The 16582-nt window shown below is 43.0% G+C and overlaps 1 protein-coding gene across 2 annotated transcripts; it reads left to right on the top strand.

Annotated features, from left to right (window-relative positions):
* The first annotated feature begins 1816 nt into the window (after nt 1-1816).
* LOC105915227 lies at nt 1817-14098 on the top strand. 2 transcript variants are annotated; one of them, XM_012849260.3, is made up of 7 exons: nt 1817-1912; nt 3466-3585; nt 5863-6198; nt 7202-7315; nt 10208-10699; nt 13206-13322; nt 13410-14098. In XM_012849260.3, the coding sequence occupies exons 1-7, from the start codon at nt 1831-1833 to the stop codon at nt 13943-13945; spliced, it is 1797 nt and encodes a 598-aa protein (XP_012704714.2). In that variant the 5' UTR covers nt 1817-1830; the 3' UTR covers nt 13946-14098. The 2 variants fall into 2 exon arrangements, with proteins under 2 accessions (XP_012704714.2, XP_021164491.2); XM_021308816.2 differs by lacking the exon at nt 1817-1912 and adding an exon at nt 1988-2084.
* Nucleotides 14099-16582: the final 2484 nt, after the last annotated feature.

The raw sequence follows: 16582 nt of genomic DNA, 5'->3' as shown, positions 1-16582 counted from the left end.
ATCCAATCAGATGCGCTGACTCAGCCACATCTTGGCGTACTGACACAGACCAGCATCATGGTTGATCAGGCTGGGTTGTTTTTTCCTCAGTCCCAGTATCATGTTTTTTTTTTACACTGTGGTGCTGGATTGAGACGACTTAAACACGTCTGCTTTAATGTTAAAATCTTTTACTAACTGCATTTTTTTTTCTTTTTTTTTCTAAAACCAAACGGTATTGTTTTGGAAACGTTCCCAGCTCTTCTCAGTGCTCATGTAAATACTGATCCAACCGGCCGCCCGGTCAAATCAGCCGTGAAACCGGGCCGGCGCTGTAAATGCTGTACATGGACTGGATGTCTGTAGGTGTGAGCTGAACTGAGGTGTACACGAGGTTTTCTGTCGTCTCGTCTGGACGTGTACCAGCCAGCTGTTGATTGTTGATATTAAAACAGTACAACCACGTTTCACATCTGCCTCTCGTTGCTCCGTCACCTTCTACACTTTACAGGCCGGCCGCATCATCGGGAAGAAGAGCATCTTAGTTTTTCTTCCTGGTTTGGGTAGGTCTGGAGAAAATGTTTGTTTTTTAGGGTTAATATACACAATAAACGGATATTTGACCATCATAGACATGTCCTACCAAACTTTTATACATCTCTACACTTTTCCATGTCAAATCAGCTCATTCTTTTTTATCGTCCATCTGATCGTCTTACTCACCATCACCCTTAGTTTACATGTCACTATTTTAAAACATCCGTTCATTTTTTTTCTTCCATTTTTCTTCCATCGATTCTTCTTTCCGTTAAAAAAGGGACTCTGCAGTCGATGGACTGGAAGCGGTGTCCAGAGAGCCGGTGGACCGCTTTGTGGCACGGTGTGGAAATAATCATCTCATTCTGAATGTGGATTAAAATATATGGAGTGAATTTTGCTCCATTATTGTTGCAATCAAATAACACGTTTTGTAAATGGAAATAAATACAATCCAAAAATTGAACTGAATCAAAATCTTAATCAAAATGGGATTTGAGTAACTTTTTAAAATCATATTTTTTCCAAAAATAGATTTAATTAATTCAATTTTTTTTAAATATTTTTACAGATGTTATATTTTAAATTTTTATAGTTTTGTTTCTTCTGTTTTTCGAATTGCATTTCTTTCAAACTGCGTTTTACAGATCACATTCTTTTCACTTCTCTTTCTTGACTCGCACATTGACCAATAAAAACGTCATTGCTAACGTCCGTGCAGACCAATAGAAATGCGTCTTCGCTATCTCCAGAGGAAAGCCCGCCTCTCTGGAGTGAATTAGTTCCATTATTGTTGCAACCAAAGAACGCGTTTTGTAAGTGGAAATTAAAAATATAAAATCCAGAAATTAAAGAAGACTCGTTTCTACTGGTCTTCTTGGACGTTAGCAATGACATTTTTATTGGTCAATGTGCGAGTGAAAAGCAAGAAGTGAAGAGGATGATCTGCAAAACCAAATTTGTAAACACAATTTCAAGAAAAAAAAAGTAAATTTTTTTTTAAAGCAAAATCTGAGAAAACAGCAGTTACTCTCAAATTTTTTTTTATTAAATTTAATGTCTGGATTTTATTTTAATTTTGTTTGTGAAATTCTTTTTTTTTTTTGTTTGTTTGTTTGCGACAGTAATGGGACAAAATTCACTCCACACAGACGCATCATTACCTCATTTTCATAGACGAGCATCAAGGAACAGCGCCCTCTACCGGGCAATTTAAGTAATTCGAAACCGAGGCCTCGACCAATCAGAACTTAGCTTTCGAGATCACGTGACGTCGCGGCCAACTAGAAGAAGGCTTGAACGGCAACAACAATCATGGCGGCGGCTCCGCTCGGCTTGGCTCCGGAGAGATGCTGGACGGAGGAGAAAGAAAGGACGCTCATTGCCTTTTTCTCCAGTAAGTCCGCCATGTTTCCCTCTCCGCGTCGAAACAGCCGCTCTTTGCGATCCTAGACGCAGTTGCTGGGACAAGCAACAGTTTCCTGGGGGGGGGGGGGGGGGCAACCGTTGCTCGACGAAAGCAACGGCTTGGAGCAATAAGCGACGAGCAACCGGGATGAAGTTTACGGGTAATTTGTCCAAAGTGCAACTAAAATAGACGAAAGTTTCTTCCCTGGATGTTAGAGGAAGGCTCCAGCGACATTTCTGGGCATGAATAGAGAAATTATGACAGATTAATATTCAGCAGTCCGGAAGAGAGAGACTGGAAAACATTATTGTCGTTTGTGGCGTTTATCGTTGAAATATTCAGCTTGCTGTTGATTATTAATTAAAGATTGGTTAATATTTAAAGTTAAAGCAGCGCCACATGAAACCAAAGATGACAAACTAATTAAAGTGAAACCTTTCTTTTAATATTCACTGTATAATGATGCAGCTCCAAGCTGTGGCTGTGCACTGACGGTCAGCTGGCTGTAGAAAGGCAGCTTGCTTTTAAAAAAATAAGATGAATGAGGTCAATAAAACAAAACTAATACTTTTACCACAGGTTATCTTACCGCGTTCCTCCTTTTCTCTGGCTTTAACAGGGCGAGCATCAGCCAGGTGTTTATTCATCAATCATCAGTGGCGTCTTTTATAAAATCAGGAGTTTTTCAAGTTTAACACACATTCAGGGGCGTTAACACAACAACAGCAATATTACTCTTATGTCCTTTGGCTCATTTTTCTTACTGCAGCTGTTTTCAGACGATTTTTCTATATACATTTTTTAACCACTAATAGTTTTGGGGGAAATTGTTCGTCCCTGATGCTGCTGCAGAATTTAAGAGGAAAAGTAGCAGCCGGATGCTTATAATTAAATGAATTAATTGATCAACACTGTTTTTTATTTTTTATTTTGTTTTTATCAGTTTACTGCCAAAAATACAGGTGTGTTGGTTCAATGCCAAAATGAAAGGACAACCACAGAAATTATTGGATCATGAGATCATTTCAAAACTACCTGAAGCCTATCATTCTGCAATTTTTATTTTTTCCCTAAGGAAAACGCTCCCATCTGAAGACATCGTTGCAAATTCAGCCCAAGGTCGAGCTGCACGATTCTGCATTAATTTACCCCCCCCCCCCAAAAAAAATTAAAAAACGGATATTTGACTTTCACACAGCTACATTTCTGCCTAAAAACAACGGTTTATTTTATGTCACAGAACGTGTAATGAATCAAACTTTAACTACTCCTTTAATTTATACATCCACTTTGGCCCCGCCCCTCAGTACTCCCAGAGTCGAACGAACAGTTTAGGAGCTTTTTATCCGTAAACGTGTGGATCTGGGAAACTGTAAAGTTTCGGGTAGAGTTGTGTTGAAACGTGCGGAGGACTTCCAAAATCCTGGTTATCTGCTATGGACAAGGAGCTGATGGCTGTTTTGGCCGTGATCTATTAATACACATCGAAGATTTGGAGGCTCATCTTTGAAACTGCAGCTAACCGTCTTCCTGCCGTCCAGGGAACAGCTGTCTGTGGAACCACAAGTCCGAGAACTACAAGAACCGGGAGCTAAGATGGAAAACCCTGGACCACCTCCGGATCCTGCTCTCATCCCAGCCTCCTCCGGTAGCTTTTACAGGTAACAACGCGTCGTTAACGGGCCTGTCGGTTATTCTTCAGGTATATGAGGTATAAATGTTCCCACTGTGGCATTTAAAGCCAATGTTTCACCAAAGCTTCTGAAGATGTGCTGGATTATTACATCTGAACCCAGCAAGAAGTCGCGATGCTTTTATTTCAGTATGACTATCAAGCATGATTGGAAGTAGAGAACCTAAAAGCTTAAGGGAGATGTTGTTTCCTTCAGTTGGGAAAAGAAGGGATTTAATTTGAGGATGTTCCATGTCTGGGTTAGCCTCGTGAGACCATCCTGATCTCGCGAGCTTTCAAGGCTTCACTCGCAGATCAGTCTGGCTACTCTCCGTTAAAGAAAATTTGGAGCCGTTCACCAAACGAACGTCCAATCAGCGTTGGCTTTGAGGCGGGTTGAGGTGTGACGCAACGAGAAGCGCGACAGTTCAGTCTAAAGAACATGGCGGCTTCAGCCGATGAAACTAGCGTTAGCGTGGCTATCGAGCAAGTTTTATCGGAATTACAGAGTATTTCTTTGCTGAGCTAACGAGCCTTTACCTGAAGCAGCAAGAGTAGCTTGGCTTGTGGTTGTGTTTTCGTCGTCGCTGTTAGTGCGTCATATGCTTCGTTGATCTGATTGGTTCATTTGGCCCGTCTATCACCAACATAGGCCAATCAGCTAACCAGTATTTTCGCCCCTTCCCAAAATTACTTCAACGGAAGGTTTCCAGATGGATATGCGGAGCAAATCTATCTGGCGGCGTCAGGTTATGTCTGGGTATGTATAGTGGAAAATAGGAGGATGTCCGTCTGGCTGTCATTCGTCCATCTATCTTTCATCCATTTGTTTCTGTCCAACCATTTTAAAGCTCTATTCTTCCGTCCATTCGTTCATTTAGTTGTCCATTTTTTCAGAATGTTGATATTTATTCTTAAAAGAGCAATAAGATAAATTTCATTATTTTAGATGTAAAGAACTAAAAAATAGTTTAGTGAAGAACCAAAGGTATATTTTTAGATGGACTATGGTTAAATGTCACATACGTCTCTCTGTGTTGTTCTCCAGTCTCTTGTTTACATAGCCGGGCAGGCCGGGCGTGCACGTAAGTGCACGTGAACAGCCGCCCCTCCCTGCTTATAAAATGCCACTACCAGGCACAAAATGAGTACATCCAGCTAACAGCATTATAAAGTTATGAGTTACTGTATTTTTCGGACTATAAGTGGCTGTGGAATACAAGTCGCATAAGTCAAGCATGCATCATAAAGAGGAAAAAACATCGGACTATATGCATTTATTAAATTCCACAGCTGCTTCCGCTACCGGCTGAATAACATGAAACACACCTGGGAGGATGAATGGAGTAAATTAGCAGCTTCAACCAGCAGCTTTTATCTAGCGCATTTCTGTAACGGCCCGTTAGGCTGAAAGTTGTCAAAATTACCCTGTGAGCGTAACGGTGCTACGCGCTAAGCTAACAGTACGACACAGATGCTTCAGAGCAACATAAAGCTGACGTACATCAGCGAAGTTGTAACCCACCCTGACAACAGAGCTGTAAGCTAGCGCTAGCTGCTATTAGCTTCACAGAGAGCCTAATAACAGGTTTCTGTCTCAGTCTGATTTCTTACAGCTGCATCACGTAATGCTCTGCTGCGTAAATACAGACTGAAACAGCAAAACAACACACAAACGTTTTCAGTCTTTGTTGTCTATAAGTTAATGTTTCAGTTAATTTTTAAGTAATACAGGAGTAGGATATAGTTTTTAGGAGCCTAGAGCGCCCTCCTGTGGCTATAGACGATAATGTTTACTCCTTGGTTCACGTTGGTCAGTACGAATTATCATTTAAATTTGATATATAAATCGCACCTGAATATAAGTTGCAGGATCGGTCATACTATGAAAATAAAGTGTAGTCCTAAAAATACGGTACTTACTTATTTACTAGAAATGTTCCTCTGAAAGGTGATGCTGTCCTTCTGTGGATTTATCCGAGCCGCTGGGTGAGAAGAGGAAATGGGTGGTGAGTCCTGGAGCGAGGTAGAGAGAGGCGTGGCTTGATGCACGACTTGTTTTGGTCTACAGTCGGTGCTCAAGCTCCACCTGGTGGTGAAAAATTGCTTATTGCTCCTTTAACTTTAACAAAACGGACTGAGATCTCTGGAAATTTGAGTTCTGAAAAGCGTGAAATTTGAACACGCAAGTAATGCAGGAACCCTGAATTCTGTTTGATGGCAGCAAAGTTCAATCTTTTCCGGCTTCTGTTTTCTTCCCCTCCAGTGGAAGACATCAAGAACAAGTTTAAGAACCTTCGTACGACCTTCCAGCGTCAGTACAAGATGGTCCGGGCGAGCGGGGCGGAGGGATTCGTGCCGCAGTGGAAGCACTACCAGCAGCTGACGTTCCTGCAGGGCTGCTTCGATCCAGAGGATGGCGCCGACGCGCCGCTGGCGGTTCCTAAGGAGGAGGACCCGTTCCCTCTCCCTTCCCCTGGACTCATCATCTCCTTCCTCCCCTCCCCGCCCTCTTCCTCGTCCCCATGTGTCCCCTCCAGCGTCGCCGGCAGGTGCTTCTGGTCGGAAGAGAGAGAACGTGAACTTATATCCTTCTACGCAGGTAAATAAAACCATAGACGTAATATAAGAGTAGACCCTGCATCGATCGCTTTCGCCTAGGGTGCTGACGGGATTTGGGGGCGCCATCTTGGGGAGGTCGACAGCTCAGCTCAGTGTAATGGGTTGAGTAGGCACAGTCAACACATTATCAATTTTAATCAACTATAACTCGCTGAATATTAAACTAATTTTCACGGTTGTTTGTTTTTTGCTGAAAACTTTAAAACTATAGCTATTATAACAAATGGTCCAGTGAATTTAAATAATCTTAGTTGCGTTAAAAGTAATAGAATATTCTGACAGGATGTATGTATGTTGCAAAACATAGCCATTTTATTACTATATACACAAACACATTGGTGTATATACATATATATATGGTCCGCATTGACTGTCGCGGAGCAGGAATTACGGCCGCCATCTTGGGATGGTCGACCTGCTGATTCAAAATCAGCAGGTTATCTATCTATCTATCTATCTATCTATCTATCTATCTATCTATCTATCTATCTATCTATCTATCTATCTATCTATCTATCTATCTATCTGCTGTTTATTCACTAATGTCTAAAGCTCTGATGCGTTCATGAAGTAGATGCAATTTTGCAGAGACTAAGTCACAAAAACTTGGACTCTGTTTATAGCATCCACGTGTAGACCTGTATCTCTCTAAGTAATATTAGAAAAATCCCATTCCAATCAAAAATATAAACAATATATTTTCTTCTTACTTGTGAAACATTATCCCTCGAGCCCTGACGTAAATAGTTCGTCGATTCAAACATAAATAAGCCGCGCAGTGCTGAGGCATCATTCTTCTGCTCAGCTTGAATCAGCATGATGGGGCAGCAGGTCGACCGCCCCAAGATGGCGGCCGTAATTCCTGCGCCGCGACAGTCAATGCGGGGTCTACTCTTTTATAATGTCTATGACTAAAACGGCCGTGACTCTGGGGTGAACTGAACCGATGAGCTCTTGGTTTGTTCCTGCGTTGATGTGTGCAGAGCACGGCTGTCTGTGGAACAAGAAGTCTGAGAATCACAACAACCGTCAACTCCGACAGAAACTGCTGGAATCCCTGAGGAACCAGCTCTCTGACCAGCTGGTGTCTTTTTCTGGTAAGCATGACGGACCAGAACCTCCTGATCCGTCGCTCTGCTCCTGCTGTGCTTCCTCTAAGCAGACACACAGTAATATAATGTTTGATTAGCGCGGGACATGCGTCATTCATGCATAAAGACCCCAGATAACGTCCGCCACACAAAACACAAAGTTGGGTAGGTTGACAAAATCCAACATGGCTGAAAAAGCTACGCTAAACTCAACGCTGACTAAGCTAAGGTAGCTGGATTTTGGTGGTTTAATTTAAACAGTCTTGGCTTTATTTATGTAGACGCCCTGTTGGAACTGACGTTTCAGCGCGGCCGCCATCTTGGATGGGTCTCTCACGCACCCCCGGTGCATTTATTTATACTGAGGAAGCTGTTTGCCCGACTAAAATAAATCATAACTCCCTGAATTTTTACATGATTTTTCACACGGTTTGGTTTGTTATAAGCGGCAGAGATGTTACATAAAAAAAAAAAACATTTTAATGTTGAAATAAGTTTTTTTTAATGCTCTTAAACAAGAAGATGTGTGGTATTACATATTAATAAATGTATAAATTAATACATTATATATTTTAATAAAGAAACAAGTTGTATCATTCATTTAAGTTTATTTCCCTCTCTCACATGTACAATCCTGAGTCTTCTCTACACACCAACAATCATTTATTCATATTTCTGCATACACAGTTTTTTTTAAAGGCCTGAAAAAGTGTTCTTTAACATTTCCAGGTCATTCCAGTGTCTTACATCCTGTTTTCAACTATGGCTGGAGCTTTAGACCCTTAAAAACAACTGTTCTGCTCAGCTTCCTGCATGTGATAGGACTCTGTAACTCCAGGGTTCTTAATTTGGCAGCAAGATTCAGCCTTGATTTGTGAAATACGGTGATAACAGATTAATAATCTACATTGTTCTCACCAAGTAAAAACTCATCTTAATAACCAATCAGCCCAGAATGGTGATCTGCACCCCGTGTTCTACTTATAGTTGTTATCGCCGGTTATTACAACCGTCAGCTGCAGAAAATATGAGCAAAGTTGCTCCCTCTAGGGAGCCCTGCTGGCTGCTACGCTAGCTTTGAGTTGAAGAGACCCATCCAAGATGGCGGCGACACAGGATGCGCTCCAGCATTACTATATAATGTCTATGGGTGTTACCACTGAGCTATATAATACACTGAAGTGCTGATTTTGCTGAAAAACTGAAGTCACTGGCCGCCATCTTGCTCCTCCCTACTCTCACAGAATCCCACAGGATTTGGTTGCAACAACAAGCAGTTTTCTGGCTGAGTGAAAACGTTTCACAGGTAATTCTACAGTCAGTGGATGTACAAACACTATCAACTACTAGGAAATTAGGTGATGAAATATTTTACATGATATATATATATATATATATATATATATATATATATATATATATATATATATATATATATATATATATATATATATATATATATATATATATATATGTGTATATGAATGAATGAATGAATAAATACAATGCAAAATATTTCAGCACAGGACTTTCTCAGTACTTGATAGTTTTAGAACATAACATAAAACTATATGGCATTTGACATTTTAAAAGTCTTAAGCCCCCCCTGAACATGAGAAAATCCTTCGTTATTCGATGCTGTAGCGCACATATTCCCTAGTTACTGGGGGGAAATAGGGAGTACCAATATGGCGGCTGGTGGCTTCAAAGCGACTCGTTCTAACACATAGACATAATATAAGAGTAGACGCGTCATTGGGCGGGTTCTGCCTATGCTGTGATGCGTCAGAGCGTCCGCCATCTTAAATGTGGCAAATCTGCAGTTACTCAGTCACTTAAACAGTATCAGAGGGACTTTAATCTCTGAATATACTTTGTATTCGTAGTATTTCTTTTTTGTAATATTACAAGTTTATTTTCGTATCCCTTTAGCTTCATTCTCCTGAGTTTATTCTCCTAAAGAATAAAAATAATTAAAATAATCTAACCTGGCCCTATTACTCCAGGACTGAAATAATTCTGCAAACTGTGATTATTCTGGAAATGTTCCCCCTTAATTCTCATAATATGATGTTTTTATCATAACATTATCACTTTTGTGTTTGTTAGTTTATTTTTACTTTAGGACTTTTTTTTCCTCATATTATTAATTTTACCTCTTTAATACTCACCCAAAAAGTCTGTTCCTAAAGGTTCACATGTGACACGGGTTTATGAAATAATGAAGACCACAATGTTTAGATTTAACAAATTCATCCTTATATTCATAACACATAAACACACACATATATATATATATATATATATATATATATATATATATATATATATATATATATATATAATATATGCGTGTGTGTGTATTTATTGCAGCACAGGAGTGAGGCATCTTCTCTGATTCACGTTCACAATAACAGAACTCGACTTTTTTCTGCCACATACAATATGGCGGTGACGTTGACGTGCGAACCTGCGCCTTATGACGCGTCTACGTATATGATGTCTATGTTCTAACAGACGGTGATTAGCACTCCAGTGTAGAATATAGCTCAGTGGGTGTTACAGTTAAAAAGGTCAGAAACCTTCTCCTTCTCAATGGGACAACAGCGCCCTCTGCTGTTTACTCCGTACCTGCAGTCAGTCGTATGACTAGGGGAGGAAATGTTGTTGTTCTATGCTTTATGCTTTTACTATGCTTTAAAAAGTTGATTTAAAGTAATATAAGTCAGGCTTAGGTGTCATATGCTGTCTAATTTAGCTAAAACGTGAACGTCTTCAGACCCGACGCTCAGGTCCACCTCAGATCCTCCCAGGGTTCCTGGCTGCCGTCAGCCAAAAGGCTTTGTGGTCAATGTTCTTTATAGTGTGAAAAACTAATTATTTTTATTTATTTTGCAGTGGACGACATAAAATCCAAATTCAAGAACCTTCGGACCGTTTTTAACCGGGAGTACAAGGCAGTCCAGGCGAACAGAACCTCTGACAAGCCCTACGTGTCCAAGTGGAAACACTACCACCAGATGCTCTTCCTCTGCGAGTCCTTCGAGGAAGACGAGTCTCCCGACGACCTGCAGATACTGACGGTTCACGGAGGGATGGATCCGGGTCATCCGGGTCATCCGGATCAGGGAAACCGGACTTTCTGCTCCGGTCTGAGCGGAGAGGCTCTCTGCAGCTCCACGCAGAGCGACAGTCCCACCATCACCTGCTCCGCCTACCAGGTCTTCCTCCCCGCAGACCGCTACGCCCCGGCCGATCACATGACCCCCGGCTCGCCGCCGGCCAGGAAGCCGGGTCGGACTTTGGGTCCGGCTGAGGACAGAGTGAGCAGCGAGTCCCGGTGCCTGTGGAGCGAAGCCAAAGTTCAGCAGCTCATCTCTTTTTATTCAGGTAAATGTTCAGTTAGAGCAACAGGAGGAATAATCACAGGAAATGTTTAAAATCAGAGTTTAAATTCGTCTTTTTACACATTCAGTAAATGTTTTCGGCCCATTTGATGCCTCTGAATAAGACCTGAGTGTGAATGCAGCAGTTCTGGTTCTGGCCTCAGAGGTTCTCTAGAGAACATCCAGCATCATGGAGACTAAAGAACCCAGCAGATGAGTCAGGGAGGAGGTTCTGGTCCAGTTTACAGCAGGTCAGGTTCTACAGAACCTCCCAGAGTTCTGATCATCATCTGGACCTGGAGAGAGGATGGACCTCCTGCAGACCTACCAGGACATGGACGTCCACCTGGACTGACAGGCTGGACCAGGAGAGCATTGAGGCTGTCCAAACTTTTCAGCTATTGGGCCAAAATTCTTAAATCCAAAGCACTAAAAATAAATAACAAACAAAAAAATATATTTTTTAACCAACCCAACAAAACATAATTTTATAGAAACATATTAAACTGTATTTGGCCAATTTTAATAAATGAATTCCAGTCAGAGTTTAATGCACGTCAAAGTCGCCCTATTTACTATGAAATTAAAGCAAATGTAAAAAGTGTGCTTATTAAAAGACAAATGTTTGGTGTTGTACCGATATAATCAGTTGTAATATTGTCACTTGACACAGTTAGTCCAAAATGCAGCGGCTCGTCTTTTAACGGGGACCAGAAAATATCAACATATTACACCAATTCTTGCGTCTTTGCACTGGCTCGCTGTTCGTTTTAGAATTGATTTTAAGATTTTATTGTTTGTGTTTAGAGCCTTGAATGGGATGGCTCCTAAATACATCACTGACCTCCTCCAGATTTATTCTCCGGCACGTGCTCAGAGGTCTGAGGGCCATCTTCAGTTAATAGTGCCTAAGACAAGGCTAAAAACCAGAGGGGACAGAGCCTTTTCTGTAGTTGGCCCTAAACTTTGGAATGCTTTGCCCCTCCATGTACGGACTGCCTCTACGGTGGAGAGTTATAAGTCTCGTCTTAAGACCCACTTTTACTCTTTGGCTTTTAACGCCACTTAGTTGTGTGGTCCTTTTTGTCCTTTTTTTTTTAAATGCGGTACCGCGCACGTGACGTCACCGTCTCAAGAGCAACGCCCCTTTTGCCGCTTAGGTAGGGCATACAGGAGAGAACGCACGGATAACCCAGCTATTACAAGCGCAACAGAACCAGCGATCTGACCGACTTTACAGCCGTTAAACTTTCCCAAGACGATGTTCCAGGCACACGGATTACTGGTCGCACTGTCGAAGAACACACCAACCTTCAGCTCAAACGATGGCTTGAGGTTCGAGGGCTTAAAAAGACTGGAAAACTGGCCGAGTTGATGAACGGTAAGCTTTGTTTTGTTTTTCCTGCGCGGCGATCATGGCAGCGTCGGCCGTTTTTTTTTTTTGTTGTTGTTTGCAATCACCGTCCAGGAATGGGTATATGTTTAATGTTTGTCTCATTTGAAATGTTTTTGAGTAAGCTATCCTGGTAGCAGGCTATCATGTTAGCGCCTGCTACCATGATAGCCTATATGCTGTCATGGTAGCAGGCGCTACTTTATTAACATGTCGGCCACCAAAATACTCTTACCTTGACTTGATGTCGCTGGAATTGGGTCAGGATGTTCTTCGGTTGGGCCCTTTCCTCCGACAAAATGCTTGCTACATATGTACTTGAATTTGGTAACTTTTTCCGGGTTGAACTGTTGTGTAGGCCGACCGCCCCGCACACATTTCTCCTTGGCAGTCTTGAAGAAAACATCCTTCATATACGGCCGATCAGCGTACCTCGAGTCGCTTTTGCACGTTCCATAGCAACAATGTTTAAAAACCATGGTTTTAGATTTGGAAAAAGCAGTCGTTTAACGAGTAAAACCTAGGCTAACGCACGTCTCTTTTACAGCAAAACAGCGGCGGCTTTCCGGAGTTTGCCCCACTGCGTACCACGTGATGTGACGTCATCGTGACGTTGTGTTTCTAAAAATAGCTCGCGCGCGGTACCCCATTGGATTATTTTTATTTTTTTGTTATGTACAGCACATTGGAAACTTTGTCTGTTGTTAAATGTGCTATATAAATAAAGTGGATTGGTTTGATTGGACTTGTCTATAATACATTTGCAATAATGCAAAAAGCCGCCAGCGCTGGTCGGCCAAATCTTTTTTGGAGATGAAGTTGGAGGACCGCATAAAATCAGCACATGGGCCACAAATGGCCCCCGGGCCGCAGGTTGGACACCCCTGGTTCAGATCAAAGCACACTAATGTGTTAGAACGGCCTAGTCAAAGTCCACACATAGTTCCAGCTGAGAATCAGGGCATGGGGACGGATGTTCAGACGTTCTCTGTGCAGCCTGATGGAGCTGGTGGAACCGAACCCAGAGGTTCTGCTGCTCAGACCCGGCGGGGCGTGAAGCGGAGCGGCGCCGGAGCGTGAACACTTTCCCACGGCGCTGTGTGTGTTTGTGTTGCAGAGCACAGCTGCCTGTGGAACCACCGTCTGGACAGCTACAGGAACCGGCTGCTGAGGCGGAGTCTGCTGGAGACGCTGAGCGGCCTGCTGTCCCACGACGAGCCGGCGCCGTTCACAGGTAACGGGCTCGCTGGTTCTGATCCCCCCCCCCCTCCCCTCCCTCCCATCGTCCCACCAACAGCTCCTCTTCTCCCTGGCCTTTCAGTGGAAGACATCAAGACGAAGTTCCGGAACCTGCGGACCATCTTCCAGCGGGAGCACAAGGCGGTGAGCTCCAACAGAACCTGCGGCTCGGAGGACTTCTACCTGCCTAAGTGGAAGCACTACCTGGACCTGATGTTCCTCTGCGACTCCGAGGACGACGAGCCTCTCTCCCCGCCGTCCCACGCCGCCCACCAAACCGCCCCCAGTCCCACCGGACCGGCCCGGGTTCTGGAAGTCCCGGCCTCGCCGACTCCCCCCGACTCCCGGCTCTCCTCCTCCTCCTCCTCCTCTTCCTCGGCGTCTTCCTCCCGCAGCAGAGCGCCCGGCCGCCAGCGAGCGAGGCGGCGGCGGCGGGCGTCGCCCTCCGCCGGCGAGCTGATGGCGCTGATGAGGAGCGTCCATCAGAACCGGACCGGGTCGCCGCACGCCGGCTTCCTGAAGTACGTGGAGGAGTGTCTGAACGAGGCGCCGCCCGACAAAGTCCGGAAGCTGAAGAAGAAGATCATCGAGACGATCCACGGCATGGAGGACGGTTAGGGTTCTGTTCAGGTCCACGTCAGAGACCAGCCGGTTCTGATCCGAAGTCTTCCTACGCTGCAGGAACGTGACTCCCGTTCCCACACAGCTCACCCAGGTTCTGCAGAACGGCTGCAGGATCCATCAGCCGGTACCGACCGCGTTGTTCTCCTCCCACAGGGTTCCTCTGAAGAGAGAGAGAACACTGCGGGGTCCGAGTCTGCAGAACCGATTTGGGTCGTGATCCTGATGAGACGACCCAGAGGTCCATGTCCTGCCCTTATTGGTCCCTTTGGTTCTTCCCACAGTGGGACGGTTCCGCTTTATTGGGTCGTTAATTTAGACGATTCTGATTGGTTCCTGCTCCTGCTGCTGCTACGCCGGGGTTAAAAACAGTGAAATCAGAGAAAAAAGGCGTCGATGGTTGCGTCACAGCAGGGCTGGCCGATAAACCCGGTTCACAATTTTAATAGATTTATTTTTCTTAATAAAGAGAAATAAGTAAATCATTCAAATAAACTTTGTTTTTGTTTGATGCAAAAAGAAAAATATTAACAAACCAAGATGAATTTCCCTATTGGGCAAAGTGAATAAAAGGTTCCTATTCTAATTCTCTACAGAGAGCAGAGCAGCAGCGATTTGCTTTTTCATTCTAAACTCTGATTATTATTAGACAGTGAGTATACAGTCTAAGTATATAGTATAAGTATACAGTGGCTATGCTATATCGCTCGCTTTACGTTGTTTTAACGTATTTTTCTGCTGATTCTGAAGGTGTGGCTGCTTTTATTTTGGTGTAGCGGTGCAACACGATGTAGCAGAAGCTAATCTTAGGGTAAAAAAGCTTCCTCCTTTTCCACAATATATTCCCTAAACATATATTCAACATTGCAACCTTTTACCAAAACAGTTTCCCCTTTTAGGACTGATATGTTGTTGTTTTTTTTGTTTTTTTTTTGTTTGTTTTTTTTTTTGCATTGGGCAAAAAAAAAAAGTTAAATCTTGATAAATTACAAATTGGAATTAATGGATAAAATAGATTTATCGCCCAGCCCTTCTTCAAAGCGGTGCGGGGAGCGGATTCCACCGTTTAATGCCGCTCAGGCTCAGAAAACGGGTTTGGTCTACAGACTCTGCTGCAACAACTATGAAATTCTCTGATTTTTCATCTGACATAAAGTTACAGTTAAACATTTTATAACGTCGTTTAAAAAGCACTTTTCTATCAGACCAATGTTTAGTTGTTCTGTCTGTAAGAAGGAAAAATAACTGTAAATGCTGTTTTTGTAAATTAAACTGTTCATCTTTATTTCCAGCCTGTAACATAGTCCCAGAAAAGTTAATTATTATTCCCTAACTCTATAATGTATATTATTATCACTATTATCTGAAAATGTGGAATTTTATTACAAAAATGACTATGAACTTAAATGAAATGTTTTAAAATCATGTCTATGTTGTTATTTTATTTTTACTGATTTTTTTAACGCATTTAATGACTTTTTTTATTTCATTGCAGTTACACAATCTTTTTCTAAACAGTCGTTGCAGACTGACACCAGTTCCCGTCACAATCACCTCATTAGTCTTAGACGGATAAATAACCATTATGTTCTGCTTTAACTTTCTTGTAAAGTTGAAATATTTTATGCTGCACAAATTAACTCCCTTTTCCTGATCTGAGGTTATTGGCTTCAAAGTTCTTCACACAGAGATTTAATAAAGTAATTTTAGAATTGCAGTTCTCATCTCGGCCACTAGATGTCAGTGTCCAATAAACTTACCACCTGCTGTTCCAGCTGTTGCGCAACAGTGATGAACTATCCCAGGAATTTAAATTCTGCAGAGCAGATGAGCTTCATGGGCTTCACCTGCAGCCGTGAGAACCTCATAGAACCTCAGAGAACCTCAGAGAACTTTAGAATCCTTACACCTCCCCTGCTTATTCTGGACCCCGGTCATTTATAGACATGAGAAAGCAGCTCAGACTCAGGTGCACAGAGCTGAAGTTAATTTCATTTAAAAGTTCAAAGATGCAAAGAGTAAAAATAAAGTCAGAATTGGACCCGACCCACTCAGGTCCTCCACTTGGTGACCTGTGGAGGACCACAGAGAGGGGAGGGAAACCCAGACAGATGGGTCTCCGGCTAGTTCTGGAGGACCCCAAGGTGTTCCCTGGTCAGAACGGATCTGTATCCTCTGGTGACTTCCTCTAGATCTTTAGTTCTTCTGGTGGCTTCCTCTGGATCTTTAGTTCTTCTGCATCAATAGTTCTTCTGGTGGCTTCCTCTGGATCTATGGTTCCTCTGGTGGCTTCCTCTGGATCTATGGTTCCTCTGGTGGCTTCATCTGGATGAATAGTTCCTTTGGATTTATGGTTCCTCTGGTGGCTTCCTCTGGATCAATAGTTCCTCTGGTGGCTTCCTCTGGATCAGTTCCTCTGGTGGCTTCCTCTGGATCAATAGTTCCTCTGGTGGCTTCCTCTGGATCAGTTCCTCTGGTGGCTTCCTCTGGATCTATAGTTCCTCTGGTGGCTTCCTCTGGATCTATAGTTCCTCCGGTGGCTTCCTCTGGATCAATAGTTCCTATGGATCAATAGTTCCTCTGGTGGCTTCCTCTGGATCAATAGTTTCTCTGAAGGCTTCCTCTGGCTCTGGC

The sequence above is a fragment of the Fundulus heteroclitus genome, chromosome 8 (assembly GCF_011125445.2).
Source record: "Fundulus heteroclitus isolate FHET01 chromosome 8, MU-UCD_Fhet_4.1, whole genome shotgun sequence".
In the NCBI taxonomy this organism is placed as follows: domain Eukaryota; kingdom Metazoa; phylum Chordata; class Actinopteri; order Cyprinodontiformes; family Fundulidae; genus Fundulus; species Fundulus heteroclitus.
Note: the sequence above shows the minus strand (reverse complement) of the source record. Positions and strands in the feature narration are given on the sequence as shown.